The sequence below is a fragment of the Puccinia triticina genome, chromosome 7A (assembly GCF_026914185.1).
Source record: "Puccinia triticina chromosome 7A, complete sequence".
Lineage (NCBI taxonomy): Eukaryota > Fungi > Basidiomycota > Pucciniomycetes > Pucciniales > Pucciniaceae > Puccinia > Puccinia triticina.
Window position 1 is genome coordinate 3707357 of NC_070564.1, and position 22013 is coordinate 3729369.

The 22013-nt window shown below is 45.1% G+C and overlaps 4 protein-coding genes across 4 annotated transcripts; 1 reads left to right on the forward strand and 3 right to left on the reverse strand.

Annotated features, from left to right (window-relative positions):
- Positions 1-5842: 5842 nt before the first annotated feature.
- Positions 5843-6677, reverse strand: PtA15_7A414 (uncharacterized protein; the record flags this gene model as incomplete). Its single annotated transcript, XM_053171018.1, has 4 exons — positions 5843-6138; positions 6206-6241; positions 6318-6494; positions 6572-6677. 4 exons carry the CDS (start codon positions 6675-6677, stop codon positions 5843-5845), a joined length of 615 nt encoding a protein of 204 aa, XP_053022241.1.
- Positions 6678-7772: 1095 nt separating this feature from the next.
- Positions 7773-10959, forward strand: PtA15_7A415 (uncharacterized protein; the record flags this gene model as incomplete). Its single annotated transcript, XM_053171019.1, has 7 exons — positions 7773-8225; positions 8325-8471; positions 8561-8640; positions 8728-9143; positions 9244-9521; positions 9615-9989; positions 10072-10959. 7 exons carry the CDS (start codon positions 7773-7775, stop codon positions 10957-10959), a joined length of 2637 nt encoding a protein of 878 aa, XP_053022242.1.
- A 685-nt stretch (positions 10960-11644) lies between these two features.
- On the reverse strand, positions 11645-12874 carry PtA15_7A416 (uncharacterized protein; the record flags this gene model as incomplete). Its single annotated transcript, XM_053171020.1, has 4 exons — positions 11645-11727; positions 11802-12036; positions 12137-12408; positions 12508-12874. 4 exons carry the CDS (start codon positions 12872-12874, stop codon positions 11645-11647), a joined length of 957 nt encoding a protein of 318 aa, XP_053022243.1.
- Positions 12875-21659: 8785 nt separating this feature from the next.
- Positions 21660-22013, reverse strand: PtA15_7A417 (uncharacterized protein; the record flags this gene model as incomplete). Its single annotated transcript, XM_053171021.1, has 1 exon — positions 21660-22013. The coding sequence occupies one exon, from the start codon at positions 22011-22013 to the stop codon at positions 21660-21662; it is 354 nt and encodes a 117-aa protein (XP_053022244.1).

A 22013-nucleotide genomic window follows, 5' to 3' on the forward strand; every position in this document is an offset into this window, starting at 1 on the left:
GTGGAAGCAACCGCTTGAGTTTCCTTCATATAGACAAGCTCTTGTAACTTTTGAAGAGTGCGACTTGGGAAGAAGATTACTGATTTGTTCATAGTTAAATTATTGACAACATTCCAGTAGTTCTTACTTAACTTTGCAAGGACCAAGATCAAAATGATGTCGTCTGGAATGCCGAGCTGAACAATAGCAAATTCTCTGATCATTTTCTGACAATCGACTAGATAATTTTTGAGATCGCCACCATACTTGTATCGCATGAATTTGAGCCACATGCAAGCTTTGTTGTTAACCGAAGATGCATATCGGTCGACAATTGCATCCCAAATTTCATTTGGCTTTTCTTTGTTTTCAATATTGACAACGGCTTCAAGAGCAATTTCGCTAAAATGGCTGATCAGGATATTCGTGGTGGTTTTAATCTTATTTTTACTGGGAGAGCTGGTTCCTTCTCCAGAGATTACTTCCCAGAGGTCCTTACTCTTTAAATAGGCTCTCATTCAAATAGACCAAGATGGAAAATTAAGATCGTTGAGTTTACCGATTGAAGATCAGCTTGATTTGTCCTTGGCGTCAATGTCCGACATCTTTATGGTCCGTTCCTGTTTCGTAGGGCTACCATACTGATAATGTGAGAATTTTAGGCTAAAAGAAAAGAATTAGATTGAGTGCGGTCAACAAGGATGAATAAGAGGAAAACAAAGAGAAACAAGGACCTGTTGAAGAGCCGCCTAGACTGACGATCTCGACTAGAACCGCGGTATACTGAGGCTTGATGACCGTGACCGTGACCGTGGTTAAGAGATGTTGTCGAGATGAGGAAAGGGAATTAGGAATGGTAAGCAGAATCGAGGTAGAGTTGTCAACTACTCTTGATTGAGAGTCTCCTCATCCGTGACGTCATTGACGAGATTGGAGCTCCGTAGGCGTTCTGCGAATATACGTCATAAATGGTTGAATTTATGACGCCGCGACCCAAAGTTCGCCCCCCGTTGCCACCAAAACCTTGAAACCCCCGGGGGTCGCGCGTCATAAATTTGACCATTTATGAAGTATAACGCGGCAGCCAAACGGGGCCTAAGAAATAGCGGATTCCAACAAAGTAACATATGGAATTTGGCTTTGTTGACCCATTGGGTGTAATCTTCAACAATGTGCTTTAAGAACATATCAATGTGCATGCGTAAGTCAGATATATATGATTCTATATCTTCAATAAGAGAGGGGAAGATTAAAGCGCTCATATGACAGAGAGCGGACCAGATTTTGACGCAGGAAGGGGCCATGAACTGGAAAAAGAGGAAGGGAGCTGTTTGAAGGACAATTCTGAATTCTTTGCCAGTCAAGCTTTTGGAATATTTTACCATGATGGTGGGTCAGATGGATGGAATGTTGAGATAATTTTTGTTGAAAGATTTACCAAAGGAGGGACTTAAAAACCACTATGGAGTTTTTTTGGCGTGAGCACAAACACACCTTTTTTGTTTGGCTGTCTCTTTGCCAAAAAATCATCCAAAATTCCTCATGAAATATGTTTGTGTAGCCAAGAAGCTCAGTTCCACTCTCATATTTTTTTGTATTTTTTTGAGCAACTAATTGTAGATGAAAAAACAAGGAAATGGAGGTTTCAGCCTTTTCCCATTCGGAGTTGCAGCCCCGCGCGGCCACACAAACTGGCAAAATGTGGCAAGTTGAATCTAACCTAAGCAATCCTGGATTGAGAGAATCCACCATAGAGATGTATTTGATGGAGGATCAGCCTCAGCTATTGAGCCTCCCAATTGAGTTCCTGGCCAACCAAGCGGGCAACACCTTTGTACCTATTTGGTGAGGACAAATTTTTGGCTTGCCCCCGGGAGTAATGAGTGCCTGCTTGCCGAGGACCTTGGCAAGCAATTTTGCACACACATTTGGCAAAGATGGATTCCCTTCCGCTCACCCGTCAGGCTTCCTCTTTCCCTTGGATGTGGAAATGACACCTGCTTGCCAAGGTCTGGAAATTATCTTGGGCAAGCAGGTACATGTTATACATACACTGGGGGCTTCTTCTGCTGGCGCCCTTTGTACTTGGCCGGACTGAATTTTCTTCCATTGCCCCGGATCACTTGTACCTGCTTGTCAAGGAAGATTTCTTGGAAAGCAGGTGCAAGGTGCTTGCGTAGGAGGAATCATCACGGGCAAGTGGGGATCCGCTTGCTGGGGATGATTCCGAGGAAGATTCTTCCACAGCAAGCAGTCAGAAGACCCGCTCACCAGATAGGCCTCCTCCTCGGCAATATCATTGTACGTTCTTGCAGAGAGCAGCTATGTACAAGGTGTGCCCGCTCGCCTGATACATACCCGGCTGTCTCAGGAAACCTTCTCCTTGGCAGGCAGCCAGCACCACTGGCATGCCAGTGAGGAATCACGCTTGGTTGCTCGGCTCTGAGGGCCGGTTTCTATGTGTGGGCTCATCCCGGCTCGTTGGCTAGGTACCTTCAAATGTGTTTTTTCCATACCCCTTTTGGCTGTATGGATTTGAATATTGTTTTTTTCCTACCTAGAAACCAAATTGAGTTGGCATTGCTTAGGCTACATTCAGGTTTGCCTACCACTCCAACAAGGTGGTGAAGGCTGATCTCCAAAATGGATGAGGAGAAAGGCAATACCAAGGCCTTTCTCATCATTTTTTTCATGCCAGCATAACTGGTATAGTTGAAAAGTTATTGCAGAATTAAGATTTTTTCTACCAAGTCTCCAAAACTTGTCATGCCAAAAACCTCCTATGTTAGTCCTTCCTTTGGAGGCGGGTGCTTTGTGCCCAGGATGGAATCAGTTAAGTTTGGCTTTATCTGTTTTCTTGCTTCCTGCTGATGTACCAGCATTATCACCCCGTTTGTGGATGTAGGGTGATGGTTTTTCAGCAGTGCTCTCAATTGGACTGGGTATGTAAATTATGCAATGTGTTTTTACTGTCAAAACATGTCAACAAGGGATGGTTATTCTAGGAAAAACATCACCCACACCCACCTTGCACCTTTGAAGTGGTTCTGGGTACAGTAGTACTACTAGGGAATTGATTTTGGCCCCAAAAAGGTGTGGTAAATGGGTACTGCCCACAATTACCACCCACCCCATATAGCACCCCATAGCCCACAGCCAGGTAGACTGTGACATATGATGGATATCATACTACATCTTTCTGACCATTGTGCGGGTACTGTGTGTGGCTTTGCAGCAATGAAAAACACTGCAAAACCACAGTTGTACTGTTGTATTACATGTAATTTGACAGGAAAGTGGTGCATTCAAAATAAAATCCAGGCTTTTCTGATAAGCTTGCAGGCTTCCCTGGTTTGGACCCTGGGTAGCTCAAGCCTTCCCAATTGCCATCCTTAACTTTGAGAAATCAAAACTATCATTGGTCAAGAGAACCAAAAACCGCTTAATCACTGCTTGTGAGAAATTGTACAGTGGGTCATCTAATGTTTTTGGCACCACATTTTTGAATGCAGAAGCTCAGGCCACAGCCGTTAAGTCATGAGATTGGCTACAGGGGTGGAAAATAAGTTCCTAAGAATGATTATGAAATAAAAAAAAAGTAAAAATAAAAAAATGAAAAATGTGGAAATTTTTCAATTTTTTGCAAATTTCTCAGAATGTTCATTACTGTTCAAACCAAGGGGGGGAAATTAGAGAGCAAAGTATGGCATACAAAAAGAATGATAAAAAATGGAAATTTTTGAAACCATTGCCAATGATTTTTATTGGATAAAATAAATTGAGTCAAATTAGTGGTGATGTGGGCTACAGTCCCTGAGTTCAACTGAAATTGGTTGATAACCCATCCACCCAAAAAATCATTGGCAATGGTTTCAAAAAATTTCATTTTTTATCATTCTTGTTGTATGCCATACTTTGCTCTCTAATTTCCCCCCCTTGGTTTGAACAGTAATGAACATTCTGAGAAATTTGCAAGAAATTGAAAAATTTCCACATTTTTCATTTTATTTATTTATTTATTTTTATTTCATAATCATTCTTAGGAACTTATTTTCCACCCCTGTAGCCAATCTCATGACTTGACAGCTGTGGCCTGAGCTTCTGCATTCAAAAATGTGGTGCCAAAAACATTAGATGACCCACTGTACATGGTTGAAAGATATGATAGGAGAATAGCGGTATATTTGGAAAGAAAATAAAAGCATTCAGAAATATGTGCATTCAAATTAAGATGATTCAAAGTCACGTAATCAGTGTTGGATGAAGCAGGGTACAAAATAAGAATGGTTTCTCAATCATTTTCCTGGGCCCAAGGACTGTTTTTGTGATAATATGTATTGAGATCTGAGTTCTTCTATTTTATCATTTACCAAGTTCAGCATATTGCCAACTTCTTCATCATGGGATTCTTCCTCAGGCCAATGGTTGATCAAATAAAAAGCATGATATTTTCTGTCTAAAGATATAATGTGCTCTGAGATTAAATCCAGTTCTTCTACAGGTGTCATTGTTCTTTCATTTCTTTCAATCAAATTGTAATTGGATGCTATGGGCTCACTGTGAGTGAAATGTTGATTAAGATAGATATAAATATTTTCCAAATTGCCAATAAATTGATTCCTCCAGTTGATTGCAAGTGCCTTCTGTCTCAGGTCACGATGTAACCCAAATCTTTCTACATCACCTTCATTAGGCACATAGCTCTCATGATAAAAATCCAGATATTGTGCAAGAATCCTCAAATCCAATCTTTTCTGCCAACCTTTGTTCCAAAATTCTTGAAATTGCTTGGACTTCCATTGAAATCTAGTTTGAATTTCTTTTAAAAAAGTGATAGTATTTTCTATTTCTTTTATCATTTCCTCTCCTTCTTCTTGTTTTTTAGGATTTTTTCCTGCTTCTATTAGGCCCTCAAGCCTGGCAATTCGTTCATTTAGAATTTCTATTACCCCATCTACATATAATCCAGCTGGGATATTCTTCAATTGCTCCAATTTATCAAAGACAACTCCACCCTTGAACACGTAATTCATTGAGATCTTGGTAAGATACCTTGTATGACGATCTGTAATATCATCCAAGTAGTGATTGGCTAAAACCTGCACATACACATTGTAAAAATACTTTTTCTGTCTGGGTTTGAGACCTTCCAAGATGGAAATTAATTTCTGATTCAGCAAAAAATCATCTTCAAAGAGGTCATTGTAATTCTATTCAACTTACATTTAATTATGTTCAAAAAGTGTGCAGCTGTATTGGTTCTCAGTATATTTTTCCAATACACCAAATAGTGGACCCTAAATTCCCTGGCGGATTGGAAAACATCTAGGAACATAGTTTTTACAGCAAATTCTGAGATACCTGGGATATTAAAAAATGATTGTATTCCTGGTTCCTGTAAAGAACCGTAAATGTACAGCTGATTCATTGTTTGAAACAAAACCCTTGCAAGAGCTAAGACCTCTTTGGTTTCCTGTTTCATAAAATCTTGGATGATTCTGTTTAAATGGTTACTGAAGCTCTTCAGCATCTCATTTTCCATGTCTTTATCTCTTGAATTCTTCATGAATAACTTGCCTAGATTTAGTTTTCTGAAGGGCAGATCAAATTTATACATGTTTTTCTTGAAACTCCCTCCTTCTGAGCTCTTCAACTTGAAAATATCTGCAAAAATTTCTGGATCTTGGCGGAAACAAAAGTCCCTTGGGTTTGAATCCTTTGAAAAAAATGATTCATCTGATTTTTTCAATTTGGGGTTCTTTGTGGAACTTTCTTCATGCACTTGGAGGGAGCAAAACTCTTCTTTAAATTTTGAGGTACTAAATTTTGATACCAGTTTTAAACAGAACAAAAGAATAAAATATCAGCTCACAAAAATCATGAAGTTCAAAACTTTTTTTGAAAAAATCTCCTGGATATACTCTTCTGGTGCATAAATTCCCTCTTCAAAGATCTTAGGTTGTGGTAAATCATAGTAGTATGCCCATTTCCCTAACACATTCTCTATGCTGGGTTGCAATAGCAACTTGTGGACAGATTTCATCTCTTGAGCAAATGGAATCAGGAACTGTTTGGCTGGTTCATTTTCATTTTCCTTTATGAAGCTATCAAGGTCTTTGGTCATAAAGTAGAAGTCCTCCAACATGAATTTAATTTGCACTGTATTTTGGAATCAATATTCAGTTAACTGTTTCTGGGTGAACCAATAAGTAGGAATAAGACATACTCTGCGCTTCTTTCTTTGAACCCTTTTCCTCCAAATCTTTAAGATAGGATAAGCAGATCACTCAGTTCATCCGCTTGAGATGTTCCCCCAGAAATAATCTTTTCCTACTTACAATCGTCCACACATCCAGTTCTAGGCTTCCGGAACTGCCGAACAGTGTTCAAGTAGCTATTGATATCTTCTTCCCAAATTGGAGCCCTTTCCACCGGCTGCGCTGGTGCCGGATCATCCTGGAGCCTCCCATTCACTTGACTCCAGAAAGCCTCTACTCTGTTGGCTGGAGATTTTTCTTTTACGGAGGATGATGGCGTGTAAATTCAACCTATAGCCCATTTGGATTCAAAAAACTGGGGAAAGATTGCTTACTTTTTATTAGACTTGTTGCATCATTATATAGCGGAAACGAAGGACCTCCAAAGCTTCCCATGCATCGAAGTGCTTGTAAAGAGCATACACATAGGATTGCTTTCATTCTTCTGTGCGGCGAGGACGCTGCCATGATGAATGGGCAATTTTCAACTAGGTGAACCTCTTCCAACCTACGTAGACAAACGAGGGTAGATAGGACTCAGGAGGCAGGCGCCTTGCTTATAAGTCATCAAAACTTCAGACCGACTTCAACGACCGCACAGATCCGGAGTGAAACCTGCAAGAGAAGCTTATCAATAATTATGCGCCACCAGCCGCAGCGCCTCAACAGGCGAGTATAGATCGTCTCGGACCGAGGTGACGTCCTGGCTGAACGAGTATGTAACACAGTCTCTGCGCTAATTGGCTCGAATCTGCTCGAATCTGGAACCGGTCGGAGATCTTATGTGCTGTCAATACCGCAACCTCGAAACATATGGGGATATATAAGTAAATAAGTACCCATCGGAGAGACCCCACAGGGCTTGTACTCTTACCGTTATTTGGCTGGTGATACGGGCCATCATTTTTTTCAGCGGGGTGCCAACACATGTGCCACGTGTTCATAATTTAGAGCTGCAAATCAAAAAAGAGTACACTGGAAATGTGGTTCTTGCTGGAACTTTTTCAAGTTAAACCTCCGCAACCCATCACTGCATGAGCTATCTGCTCGGACAAATAGCAGTTGTCGGAACAAGGTTGCCCAAGCAGTTAATTTCTGCAGTGCGTGAAGCAGTTGCGCTGGTTTGGGTGAGATATTTGGAATCCTGTGAGAAACTCTTAAAACTTGCGTGCTGCATTTTCCTACCAAGAACGTGTTGTCTCGAAAAAATTAGCAGAGGGAAGGGCCCATGAGGAGGTATGGTCAGCAGCACGTCGATGGTGTGACCCAGGTTGCGTGAAGTCTGGCGACCGACGGCTTACATAATTCTGTTCTTGCCCCGACGTCCAAGGGCGACTCACACCAGCGAGTCGATGGTTGTTGAGTTTCGGGAGATGGCTGGAGCGAACTGTCAAATTTCAACCAGCGATTATCCTCGGGCTTCAGACTGCAGTTCAGCTTCCAACCTAAGCAACTTCTTGGACGAAAAGGCCGAGCAAGAAGTTGCAGACGACTAGGAAATCTTAGGAAGGACGATTTCCAGCCGAGCTCGGAACGATGTCCTGGCTATCCGTCATCGGTGGGGCCGCGACCTCCTTACTCTCCAAGGGAGGAGGGATACCCAACCTACCCGGATTCGGACTGGGAAACAAGGAGAGCAGCTCGGAAGGACAGTCGATTTGGACGCACTACGAAGGAGTCAAGAGGGAGGATAACTCGAGCGTATCCATCTTCGTCTTCGACACCGCGAACACTAACCAACTCAACTCCAACCCTTTCATTGGCTCCAAAGATCGGAAATTGCTCCTCGGATTCGCTAAAAACTCGCTCAAAAAATTGAGGTCCCTGAGACATCCGGATATCTTGAAATTTATCGATGGCACTGAGACCGACTCTGCCGTTTACATCATCACCGAGAAAGTTTCTAGTCTTTCGGCCAAACTTGACCAGCTCAAGATGACCAGCCAGACTGAAGTCGAATGGAAAATATGGGGCCTCAGTCGGATTGTGGCAAGTTTTTCATATATTTTCGTTTACCTTATCCAGTGAACACCACAAGAAAAGAGCAGGGCAGGATGGCTAATCGGACTCTGTGTCGTTCTTTGATAGTCAGCCTTGAAATTCTTGAACGGCCCCGGTACATCCACCCATGGCAACCTCAGACTCACTTCAGTCTTTATCACTCAATCCGGGGAATGGAAGTTATCTGGGTTCGAGGTCTTGAGTAGTCCGAAAGACCCCCAACCAATCCTATACGTTCGTGACCTTTCTTTATAACCTCAATAAAATTATGATACCTTGTGGAAAATAACCCCCCCTGCCAAATGTTTTGATATTCTGTTTAGACTCTTGGCGGTCTGTTCCCAGAATCAGCCAGGTACGCCAGTCCGGAGTTAATGAAGACAGGTTACGAAGTGTTGAAAGAGTAAGTCCGGCTTGAATTTGTCCAGTAAGACCCTGCGACGTGAATGACTGTCTTCGAACTAATATTTTCAGGTTGATGATTCACTAGACTAGATCCGTCATGTTTAGACTCATACCAACTCTATCTATTGATCCAGACCCTATTCAACAATCTACCTCCGAGTCCCGATGTGAGTTCCCAACAACGAGGGAGCATCCCGCCGGCGCTATTCTCGGCGGCCCGTCGCTTAGCATCCGCGAATCCCAAGGGCAGGTTGAAGGCTGAAGCCTTCTGGGAGATAGGCTTTGGCAGTGGCGAGGGTGGGGGCGGGGTCGCCGGCGCGTTCTTCAGGGAAAATCGCTTGATCAAGGTGTGCAACGGTCTCGAAGGCTTCTCGCTGGCTAGTCAGGGCGAACGAGCTTCCTTGGTCAAGTCCATCAAAGACTCTGCCGAATCTCTGCCGCCAGAATTCCTCAAATTCAGAGTCTTACCTTCTCTTGTCCAATCTTTCGATCACGGTGCAGGTCAGTAAAATATACTCGGTTTGGGTGCCGAGGATTATAAAGTGATTGACAACTAAATGTCGTAATTTTGCGGTTTGATACATTTCAACTCGAATCACAGATGGCCCAACACTTCTACCGCTCGCAATTTCTATCTCTTCTTCACTATCACCAGCCGAATTTTCGACGATCGTCCTCCAATCCTTGATCAAGATTTTCGCCAGTCCCGACCGGGCAATCAGATTGTCATTACTCGAGCTGCTGCCTCAATATGTCGATCATCTAGATAGATCAGTTGTCGTCGAGAAAATCTGGCCCAACCTGCTCACCGGGTTTACTGATACCGTCCCGATCATCAGGGAAGCGACGGTGAAAAGTGTCTTGCTACTAGCCCCAAAAGTAGCTTCTCCATTCCACTTATCCTGCCCATACTATAATCACATTCACCCACTCGAAATACTGATCTGATTCATCTTTGACATCTCTTGACAGCTTTCTGAACGGATATTGAACAACGATTTGCTGCGCCATCTAGCGAAAACACAGATGGACGTCGAGCCAGGCATTCGAACCAACACATGCATCCTTTTAGGACGTCTATCGAAATCGCTCACCCTGTCGACCTGCCGCAAGGTTCTCGTGCCAGCGTTCACTCGGAGTGTCCGTGACCCTTTCACCCCTGCACGAATAGCAGGACTGATGGCGCTGATGGCCACGGTCGAATACTACGAGCCTGAAGATCTGGTAGGCAAAGTAATCCCCGGGATGTCGATCTGCTTGATCGATAAAGAGAAGACAGTCAGAGATCAGGCCTTCAAGGCTTTGGACATGTTTCTCGAGCGCGTCAGAAAGGCCGCCTCCGAAATGGTTTGTCTCCGCTCACCACTGTCTACATCACTCTCGAGAGAACTCTGGACGCGAGGGCTGACCGCAGGAATTATCCATGTAGCCTGAAAGCGACAATACCCCCGCCTCCCTGGGCGATGCAGTAAACAACGCAATTTCGTCGTCGCAGCCTGGAATGGCCATGAATGCTACTGGAGCGGCGGGTGCCCTGGCCAGCTGGGCCTTCAGCTCAGTGAGCCGCAAGCTGACATCGAGCGAGCTTGCCTCCCCGGATCCGAAGGTACCTGGCGCGTCACCCAGCGGCAATTCAGGCACCCCGAACTCGTCCTCCTCTCACGCCCAGCTCCCCGTCCCGCCGACAAACATGGCACGAGCCGACTCTTTCGGCTTGGTCAACGCGTTCACGCTCGGGAACGAGCGGCCCCCCAAGGGAAGTGAGGCGCCGCAAGCCGACTGGGGAGGCGATCTGATGAATGTGGAAGCCGATGCAGACGATTGGTCGACCTTCGAGACCGGACCAGCGGTCCATGAGCCCAGTTTCACGCCGCTGCCATCGAAGATCAAGCTTGGCTTACAGGCCGCCAACAAGCCCCCGAAAGCGGCTTCATCCGGGGGCACGGGAGGCCGAATGAAACTGGGACAAGCGACACGAGGTGGTCTGACTGGGTCGAAAGGCAAGCCGGCCAATACTTCGGCCGCTTTAGTGGCTGCACTAGAGGCCGATAACGAGCTCGAAGAAGGCGCCGGGCGGGGCGGTGGGACCGCGGAGGATGATGCTGAGACTAAGGAGGAGGACTCCTGGAACAACGCTCCGTTCGAGCAGGATCCTCAGCCCCCCGTATCGGCCAAGATAACCCCCGACGCCTCTTCCTCCGCTGCATCCAAAGAATCTAAAGCTGCTCACATGGCTAGGATGAAAGAAGAACGACGGGCCAAGATGGCCGCCCTCAAAGCGAAAAAAGCTTCCTCATCAACACCCACAGGCTCTTAAGACTATGTTCCTCTCATCACCCTATCTCTCTTTCTCTATCTTTTCTCCGTATGATTGTGATTAGTTTTTTTTGTGTTTTGTTGCAAGCAATGGCCTAACAACATCGTTCTGGAAATCACAGCGCAGTGCTTTTTTGGCCTGGCTGCGCTGCCTCTCTCTCTCCTTCTCTTCGACTTTTTGTGTCGACAGACAAGCAACAAGCTTCCAAAGGAGACGTTTTTTCATGAGAAATGACTAGACCGTTGAGTGGGTGGTTATCAATGTAGCATGAGGCTGTGTGATGGCCTTGGTGGGGAAAGAAACTGAGCCGAGCCATGGCCGCCACACACACCGGCACATTGTTGAGAGTCAATACGTATGTACATTACAGGGCGTTTTCTTGACATACATAAGAGGAGTGGCCTCTATTTGGTGAAACCAATGAAGTGGGTCCCCATGTGGCTGGTAAGATTCAAGTGTTTCCATTTAAGGATGACAGCATCTGTTCAAATCATTTTACAATAGAACAACACAAAACGAGACAACTGATCATACTTCCAGATGAGTCGGGGGAATCAATCAAGTATTGTGGAAAATTTTCAAAATAAATCTAAAAAAATCACATGCACAGAACGATAGAAAAATGTAGATGAGCGAGCGGAGAAACAACGAGCATTTAGAAAGGAAAAGAGGCCGATGAAAGCGGTCACGCGTGTTTGACACTGGCGTAAATTTCTTCAATCCAGCGGCCCATAGTAGGGAAGTAATCTTTTTGGAGACAAGTGTCATCTGAAAGAAAGGGGGTAGCAGGAAGAATGACGTGAGTAAGGGGAGAGGATAATAGAGAGCGCGAATGGACAAACTATGGGTGCCATCTTTGAAAGCTTTCCAGTGTTTCTGTTTGGACGGACAGAGGTCATAGAGGATCCGGAAATGTGAGGTGGGGATCAAATCATCCTTCGTCCCCGACAAGAATAGAAATGCTGGCGACTCCGGCCCATCGCTTATCTGTTTGATCCGCTCGTCCGAGTACCATGTCTGGTGACACAGAAACGATAACGGTCCGATCATTGGCATCACTACTGGAATCAATTTCCTCTGTTTTTTTTTTTTTTTGTTGAGGATCAGGGATTTTGAGAGCGATGGTCAGAATCTTCAAGTGTTCTGATTCTCAGACAAAGGCAGATTTACGACTGACCAGGTTAGCAAACGTGTTCTCCAAAATAACCCCGGTTATTTTGCCTGCGTTGACTTTGTTGGAAGCAAGACCAATTGCGACTGCGCCACCTAAGCTTTGACCGTAGAGAAAGAGAGGAGAAGACTGGAGGATGGGGTGGGATTTGGTGTAATCGAAGACAGTCTGCGAGTCGAGAAGGATGCCCTTCTCGGAGGGCGTTCCTGAGGAATGCCCATATCCTCGATAGGAAATCGCTACCACGTTGCACTCAAACTGTTCTACTAAAATCTTGGCTATCGGTAACCTATGGCCCTGAGCTCGAAGAGAGGATAACAGCATTTTTTTTTTTTTTTTTTGAAAAATAAAAACATGAATGAATAGTGTTCCCGGACCGTCAAGAAGCTGGGCGAGGGAGTCAAAGCTGGGTTCAGGCCGACGAAGAGGCATACTGACCACGTTACCAGCATTGGCATGGAGCATAAGAATTGTCGGCCGACGGCGTCTCCAATCCTCCAACGCCTTTCCCGAAAGAGATTTCTCTGATCTGCGTGCGGCGAGGATGATGAATGCTTTGGTCATGACTTGGTCGGGTGCAATGAGCTCGATTTCTTCCCAATCCTTCATCTCAAAATCCGACGGCTTCGGAACTTTCTCTCGTGAGCCTTGGGGCATCGAGCTCGGATATATCATCTTGCCCTGGAACGAGTACCTGTGGTTTTTACCGTTCATCATCCATTCCAGGCCATCATAGAGCTCCATCAGTCAAGGACCTTCGAAATAACTTCCCTAAAAAGAATGCTGACTCACAGTAGTACCCCAATCACTCCTACAAGCGCCGCGTTAAACTTCAACACCCAAACCCCCAACCTGACTATCTTCATCACCCACGACCAATATACCGACGACATATTATGTTGGATTACTTTTTCTCCTTCGGAGGTGGTTCGTCGATCATGGGTCGCTGATTGCCGAGGTGTGCACTGAAATAGATGATCGGGGGAGAAATTACCCGCCTATGACATCCGGGGATCGGGTCGGGGTAACTGCTATACTTTCTTGAAATTTCATCGAGAAATCTACTTCAAATCAATTGGGAAGAGAGAACAGGGGAGACAAAGGTATTCAACGGAATAATAGTTGATCAAGCGCCCCTCGTTTTGGGAGAACTGGAATGGTCTATGAATCAGCGGTGACTGGTGTCCGTTTTCTTCGATTTCAGATGCCTCGATTCTGTCAGGATTCGGGCCCAGGCCCGAAAGACCCGGATTCAGCCCTTGAGCTCCTCCACTCGGAGGTAGACAGATCAGGACCCCGGCAAGCCCCTACTAGACAACCTTACGTAAATTGTTTCAAAATGATTTTTTTGGCAAAAATGATACTTGCGTAAACCTGTGAAACTTGTTTCAAATGGACACTGCTGGGATTTTTTTCTTCTGAAACATACTGATGTACCCTGTTTCAATCTGGTCTTCCCTTCAAAGGGAAAAAATGACATACTGACATGTTTTGTTTCAATTTGTTTTTTTGCGTAAACCTGTGAAACTTGTTTCAAATGGACACTGCTGGGATTTTTTTCTTCTGAAACATACTGATGTACCCTGTTTCAATCTGGTCTTCCCTTCAAAGGGAAAAAATGACATACTGACATGTTTTGTTTCAATTTGTTTTTGTGCTTAAAAGTGCAAACATAGTGTGCATACATATTAGGGGGGTTCACAATAGGATAAAAGTAAAGTTTTAGAGTCAATTTTAAGGTCTTTATCAACAAATTTTTAAAAATCTGGCAAGGTGTACAGGACTGGGTATCCCCTGAGAATCAGAGCAACGTCTTTATTTTTTAAAAAGTTGTTCATAAAGGCCTTAAAATTAGCTCTAAAGTTTTATTTTTATCCTATTGTGAACCCCCCTATTAGTTCCTCCCTGTTCTCTCCTGCTCCCATGTTACATTAGGAAGGTCTGAAAGGCTTCTAAAAGTGATTTTTTGTTGATTTTAATCCATTTTTTGCAGGGGGTTGAGAAATCGACTCCCAAAAATTAAAAAATCGACTCCCAAATCAAGTTTACGTCTCTGTCCCGGGTCCCCATGACCCAATTCTGACCTGGGGGCATTTTGGGAGTTGATTTTGTAATTCCGCAATCTCAAACGGGAGTCGGAATTTTAATTTCGCAAAAAATGCCGGAAAATAAAGAAAAATTTATACCTCCGCACTGGGGCACCCAAAGCCCCCCAAAATTTTACAGCACTCTAAATACACTCTCTAGAGCATATGGTAAGCTTCACGGCATTAGCACAACTCAGGGAGACCCTGTGCAGCTGGGGGCGGATTTGGCGGATTTCCTACTAACGCAATGCGCCATGTCCTGAGATACGGTGATCCAAATGCCCCCAAAATTTTACAGCACTCTGAATAAACTCTCTAGAGCATATGTTAAGCTTCACGGCATTATCACACCTCAGGGAGACCCTGTGTAGCCGGGGGCGGATTTGGCGGATTTCCTACTAACGCAATGCGCCATGTCCTGAGATACGGTGATCCAAATGCCCCCAAAGTTTTTCTGCCACATAAATACACTCTCTAGAGCATATGTTAAGCTTCAAGGCATTTGAAAACCTCAGGAAGACCCTGTGTAGCCGGGGATGGATTTGGCAGATTTCCTACTACTTATCCTCACTTGAACCCTTTATATCTTCTGATCAAGAAGAGATAAAAAAACAGAGGCAGCTCAAAGGATTCCCCGCCCTCCTATCTAAAATTACCGATACAGACCACAAAAATATTATCTCAGGACATGGTGCATTGCGTTAGTAGGAAATCCGCCAAATCCGCCCCCGGCTACACAGGGTCTCCCTGAGGTGTGCTAATTCCGTGAAGCTTAACATATGCTCTAGGGAGTTTATTTAGAGTGATGTAGAATTTTGGGGGCATTTGGATCACCGTATCTCAGGACATGGCGCATTGCGTTAGTAGGAAATCTGCCAAATCCGCCCCCGGCTACACAGGGTCTCCCTGAAGTTTTCTAATGCCGTGAAGCTTAACATATGCTCTAGGGAGTTTATTTAGAGTGCTGTAGAATTTAGGGGGCATTTGGATCACCTTATCTCAGGACATGGCACATTGCGTTAGTAGGAAATCCGCCAAATCCGCCCCCGGCTACACAGGGTCTCCCTGAGGTGTGCTAATGCCGTGAAGCTTAAAATATGCTCTAGGGAGTTTATTTAGAGTGCTGTAGAATTTAGGGGGCATTTGGATCACCGTATCTCAGGACATGGCACATTGCGTTAGTAGGAAATCCGCCAAATCCGCCCCCGGCTACACAGGGTCTCCCTGAGGTGTGCTAATGCCGTGAAGCTTAACATATGCTCTAGAGAGTGTATTTAGAGTGCTGTAAAATTTTGGGGGGCTTTGGGTGCCCCAGTGCGGAGGTATAAATTTTTCTTTATTTTCCGGCATTTTTTGCAAAATTAAAATTCTGACTCCTGTTTGGGATTGCGGAATTACAAAATCAACTCCCAAAATGCCCCCGGGTCAAAATTGGGTCATGGGGACCCAGGACAGACGTCGCGCGGCGGTCCGCGCGACGTAAACTCGATTTGGGAGTTGATTTTTTAATTTTTGGGAGTCGATTTATCAACCCCCTTTTTTGTAATACATCAGCAATGATAACCAGAACATCAATTTTGCACTTTTGTTATCCAAAACCCCCACAAAAGGCTGCAGATTTTACTTACGTAACTTGTTTCAATCCACTATGCCAAAATTTGCAAAATTGAACATACTGACGTAGTTGGTTTCAAACAGTTGTTGAGTGTAATTCGTGGACACAATGCATAGTGCATATGCAATGTTGTGTGTACACGTGGACGCACTTGTAGACTTCGCTTCAAACTTGGAAAAGTTCTTTTTCTCTTGCTTTCTCGGTCTCGCGTGTCTGGTCGGCTGGTCGTTCGAAGTTTCCACACGGTATACTTGATCTAGTCGGTTTGAAAGCCATCGCATTGAAGGATTAACTACTCAGGTAAAATCAAGCATCAATCAGTTCAACCAGTCAAACACTCACAATCACATTCTTCGAAAATCTCAGCTAGCATCAAGAATTGAAAAACAGTATTGGTTTAGGAGGAGAAAATATCAAGCTCAAGGAGTCACAGCGTTGGTTTCTGTTAATCATCCTTGGTTTCTGCTTGTTTATCTTATTTACTAAACAAATTGTTTTCTTTCAGTTTGATTTTGTGTTCTAGTTAGATTGTTCTTTGTTATAGTCGATTGTGTTCAGTTTACTTGTAAAGATTGCTTCTTTATTCTGTTAGTAGAGTTTCTTTTGTTTTGTTATCTCTTCATTGCGTTTGAACTCTTTCACTTATTGTTAAATCTTTCTCATATCATGTCTAGTCTTTCTACTACTACTACTGGCCGAAATACATAACGATTTACAATAAAGAGTGACCAGGCGATTCACTACAACAGTTGGTTCTCTCAAAAAAATCAAAACTACAGCCGTTTCAAAATGGCAAACTCCCGGGGTATCACGTAAGGGTGTCTAGTAGGGGCTTGCCGGGGTCCTGACAGATCAACCCTCTGCGCTCCTGTATTGCTCACCCACACGCTCCATCATAAGTACAAATCAGCCTCATCAGACCGTAGCAACCAAACCAGTGGAGATGACAAAAGAACTAACCGGTCCCTTGTCATACCGTCTTATCCAGGCAACAAGAACAGGGACCAAGAACCCAATCAGCTTTGTCAGGTCAACAGAACCCTGATCCTTGGCCCAGACCAACCCAGCCAACAACAAAGCGCTTCAGCCGCGCCGTAGGGCAAACCCTGGACCCTGAGACTTAACCAGGCCAAACATGTGCATACTTGAAGAAGCCACACCAACCCATCCTTGGGTATAAAAAATACACCCCTGACTCTCTGTTCCTCTCCCTTAGCTCTTGTCCACTTCCCATCAACCACACACCAGCTCACCCATCCTCATTATCACTCTTGTCCAGCTCAGACCAGCCAAACCCCACTCCAACGTACAAACCTCCCATTGCCTCAAATCTCGTATTTTTCTTGTTATCATCGGCAGCTTGCGACGACCTCATACCGCATTCGCGTCATTCTCAAAACCTTTTATCTTTTTCTCCTGTCTTCATACATTCTCTGTATCACTTAGAACACTACTTCATTTGCCCACCACTGCCCTTAAAGGTACATGACTGTTACTCTTGTTTTTCTTCTTTACTCCTTTCTCTCATGAAGACCACCATGAGCTGACGAGATGAAATAAAACCTTCAAGTCTTGATATTCTCACAGATTCTTTCCCTGTTTTGTTTTCCTTGAAGGGACCGCCTTCAGAGGAGCCCTTAGTTAGCTGGGAGTAGAAGGATGCTGCACGTCCGTTGGGAAAATAGCAGAGCCCCTCAAGCTAGGGCACCCTGGGCTCCCTGAACTTGGAGCTCCTTTTCTCTGGTGCTGCTTCTCTCATAAAAAGGGTTTTGAGTATTTTAAATTTCATTTTATCACTGCTTATTCACAATACGAGGTAGATCTATTCGTCTCAAAACTTCTGTTGTACGGCAATTGTTTGTTTCTTCCATTCGCAAGCCCATCATGCATCTGCACAAAATCAATTTGATACGGAAACAGTTTTGATAGGTTTGATGTTGACAGAGTAAATGAGAACGGCGGGTAATATCCGTAGATGAGTGTTTAGAAGGAAGACTGTCAATTTGTGCGTGTGTTGATGCAAACACATGATGAAAATTTAAGAAGCGGTCAGTTCAGGAAGATACAGCAGGGATGAAGCTGGATGAAGACTATGATGAGGGGTGGGTTGATTTACTTTGCAATCGCAGGATTATCAAGATTGCCAGCTTGATGCGGGTGGCACATTTCATTGTGGGGGAATGAAGTAATAGCTCATTGGGCTGGAAGGTTAAAAGGAAATTCAAAGAGAAATTGAAAGCAGCTTGTTAGCATGAATTGCTTCCAGTGAAAAACAAATTGATAATTTCTATAAGAGGTTTTTCACTACTCACATACGGCTTCCAATCACAACAAACCCCCGTCTCATTCTCAGGACATATAAAAAGTTGATAGGGCCAATTGTAGGACCTACTTATATTATCCTTGAAGCTTTGGCCCAAGGGTGAAACAGCTTCGCTGCAAACAGCGCAGCGAAGCGGTCAGCGCAGCGGTTTTTGGCCACGCTGCGCTGCGCTGACATTCAGCGGGTGGGGCGCTGCGCTAAGCGCTGATAGTTCTCACCGGAAAAAAATGTTGATAATTAGCGCGCTAAATCAGCGGTCTGTCAGCGGCAGGACCGCTGCACTGACACTTTTTTCAGCGGAAAAACCGCTAAATTCAGCGCAGCGCAGCGGTCCAAAACCGCCAATTGGAGAGCCATGGGGTCGGACATGACCGCTGATCTAAGTACAACATTAGAAAAAAAAACTGATGAAAAAAAAGTAATAAAAATGAGGAGTGAGAAATAATTAAATATAAATGAGGAAGAGGAAGACAATAGGCTACTTTTTTGGGGGTTTTGGCGGGTTGGGGGGGGGGGGGGGGAAGAATCATCATACTTTTTGAACTTTGGGTTTTTCTGTGCACTGTTGATGACTTTCTGGCAGTCTTCAAATTCTCCACCCATCCTGACACCATTCACAAGCCACACATCGTCCAAATCCTGAATTGTATTGACATTAATCACCCGGCCTGCACGTCGGGAGGTTTGCTTCACTCCTGCAGCTCAAACTTCCTTATTGGTGGAATCTGCAACATTCTTTTTTTTTGATTTGGTACTGGTTTGTGCTGGTGCATCAGAGAATGAAGCGGCGGGTCGACGAGTTTTGGTTTGAGTCAGAGTTGGGATGAAGCCAGGTCAAGTGCTAGGAGTACGAATGCGGCTGGATTCCTGGCGGGTGGATTGGGGGACATTGATAGGATCATCGATCGTGTTAGGAGGGGTGCAGGGGTGATCGGTCCGGTCCTGGTCTTCATTATCTTCACTAAGTCCGTTGTCTTCAGCCATGGTGATGAGGAGAATCAGAGGAAGGCAGGTTGGCTAGGGGTCGAATACGTGGAAGCCAAGCGGGATAGCACTTGGGCCACGTACGTGTCACTGCGGAAAAAATGCGCTGCGCCTCACTGACAGCGGCGCTTCCGCTGCGGCAGCCGTCAGCGCTCACAGCGGAAACAGCGCGCTGACAGCTGAAATAGCGGTCAGCGGCAATTCAGCGCAATTTCCGCTGCGCTGCGCTTTTTGTCAGCTTTAGCGCTCATTTATCCGCTGCGCTAAAGCTGATCACCGGAAATTGTCAGCGGTATAAACGCTGATTGGGCTGGAGAGTCAGCGGTGGACCGCTGCGCTGCGCTAAAAGTGCCGCTGATGTCAGCGCAGCGCAGCTGTTTCACCCTTGTTCGGCCTGAGAGGATGATGATAAAATCAGCCTCTTTGGTCTGTACAGAAATGTCATGGAGAGGATCCTGGAAAAGATGCTAAACTCACTCCAGGTCTTCGCATTGTAGCAAGCCAGAACGGGCTTGTGACTTGGACAATCCCAATATTGGCTCCAGCTCACGTCAGTATTAATCCGGGCGCCGCGATTTGGGTCAATGACGCGTCCTGCATAAGACCTTGAAGTGATGCACAGCAACATGATGGAAACATGATGGAGCTCAAAAGCATGTGGATTCCGGATCTCATGCTTTGGTCTTGTAAATATTGTGTTTTGCTTAATGGTTGGACTTCAAGAGTGAAGTTGAGTGCTATAGTTATGGGGTTGTCTGGCATAGCCCCAGTTTAATCTCCATCATTCTGCCATACGGAGCCTGCCTGTACCGAAGTGAAAATGATCATGATGATCTTTATTTCACAATGCGAGGCAAAAACAAAAAAAAATGGAATTATGGAATGCCATGATTGGTGCACAGCAACAGGACCATCTGCCCAAGCATTCTACAAAACACAATAGTTATCCAACCTAATCGAAAGAGTTTGATCTGCCGGCCGCAAGGATATGGAGTGCAATCAAGTCAGAACTCGCGGTCAACCTATCACGAGAGAAAAGAAAAGGGGGAAACCTACTTTGGAAAGAAAAGGCAGTAAGAACTTGTAGAAATCAATATTGGGAAATGGAAGGGAAGATATGTGCTTGAAAACTGATCAGAAGAGTAAGCAAGCAAGAAGGAGAGGGGCGAGATAAAAGACAAGGTCGTCGCGAGCCTATCAAGACAGATGCGGGAACTTGGAGAGCTTTAGCGGAAGGAGATTAATGTTGATGAGTGAGATGAAAAGGGTGTGATTGGTGGGTATGGCAGCGATGGACCAACATTTTGTAGTGCTCTCTGAAGTGAGGTCCCGCTGCAGCTTACCACCCAATCGGCCGAATCGACCAGTGTTGGGGTATAAAGGCCCTTCAGGCGCCACCATGACCGTACAGTGACCGATAGTAATAGCCACTCGCTGCCACTCGTCTGACCCTGCCGACCCCTCCACAGATGAAATCCAACTGAGAAACCTGGGGTCCTCCGCCGCCACATACGTCAAACTATTCCACACATTCACAAACGGGAGCATGTATACTACACCACGAGTGCACTTTGGTGCCGGCCTGGGGACATGCGCAGCGCATGGGTTGTGCCGTACCAGGCATTCCGAAGGCTCGTCCATGGGTATGCCCTGGCTCCGGGTACGGGTTCTAGCGCTACATCAGAGTGTGTTGATTTTGGCAGGCGTGTCGTCGTGAGCAGACTTTAGGAATGGGAGGCTGCTGCGCTACGCGCCCGTTGCACCAACGGGAAAGTTTCTCGAGGCTACATAAGCCAGGGCACCTCAGCCTGGCACAAACTTGGAACGTTGCGCTTTGCTCCGCCACCGCCGCTCTAATAGAATGTATATCAACTAGTATTTTCCTTCAAATTTTTAAATTTTTATTTCTTCACAATGGGCCTCGAGATAGAGTATTCCTGATGAAACTTCTGTTACACGTCATTTATTTCTCGGATGCGCCAACCAATGGGATCGCGCATCTGCACAAAAAAAAAATTGGTACTGATATGGTATGATGTTTACACGTAAATGAGAACTGCCAGCGCTACATGTATGGCTCGAAGATACCAATTTGCGCGTGTGTTGTAGTAAACAGACGTTAAATAAGGGAAGCAGCAGTTGGTACCATGGATATAGCAGCGATGAAGATTTTGACGAGCGGAGGGCATTGCCGATTCAGATTGGGAGCAGATCACTCAGCTGGATCAGGATAAGCTACATCCGCGTTGGAACAGTTCTTCAGATTGAATTTAACATCGGATTGGATGGTGATGTAAAAGGGAAATCAAATAGAAATCAAAGCAGCTTGTTAGCAGGAATTGCGTCAATTGAAGAACGAATGAACAGTTTCTCCAAGAACTATTACATACCATAGAGTCACAACAACTCCCCCGATAATGTTCTGCGCAGCTAAAAAGCGGGAGGTTCTGGTTCGGGAAGGCATTCTGTATATTTTCTGTTTTGTAAACCTCTGTAATGATGGAGTGATAAAATCAGTCTCTATGGTCTGCACAGGGAATCCATCGAGGGGAGGTTGACAAAGATGCTCGACTCACTCCCGCCCGCCGATTCGTAAAGGCAGTAGAGAACATAATGCTTCTTAGGCTCCAAATTATCTCGACACTCCCAATAACGCTTGTTTGCTTTCGCGACGGTGTCATCGCGCCCTAGGTTTCCATCCCCGAGGATGGGGTTTTCGTCGAGAGAGTTCGCGTCCTCGCTTCCCGCTGGTCCGCCAGCTTTCTTGCCCTGGTCGCGGTTGTAGACTGATGGGTTTCCAGCAGCGCTCTCAATCGGACTGCTGATCAACAGCAGCAGGACGGAGCCTAAAAGTATGGGAAGAACGGATTTCAT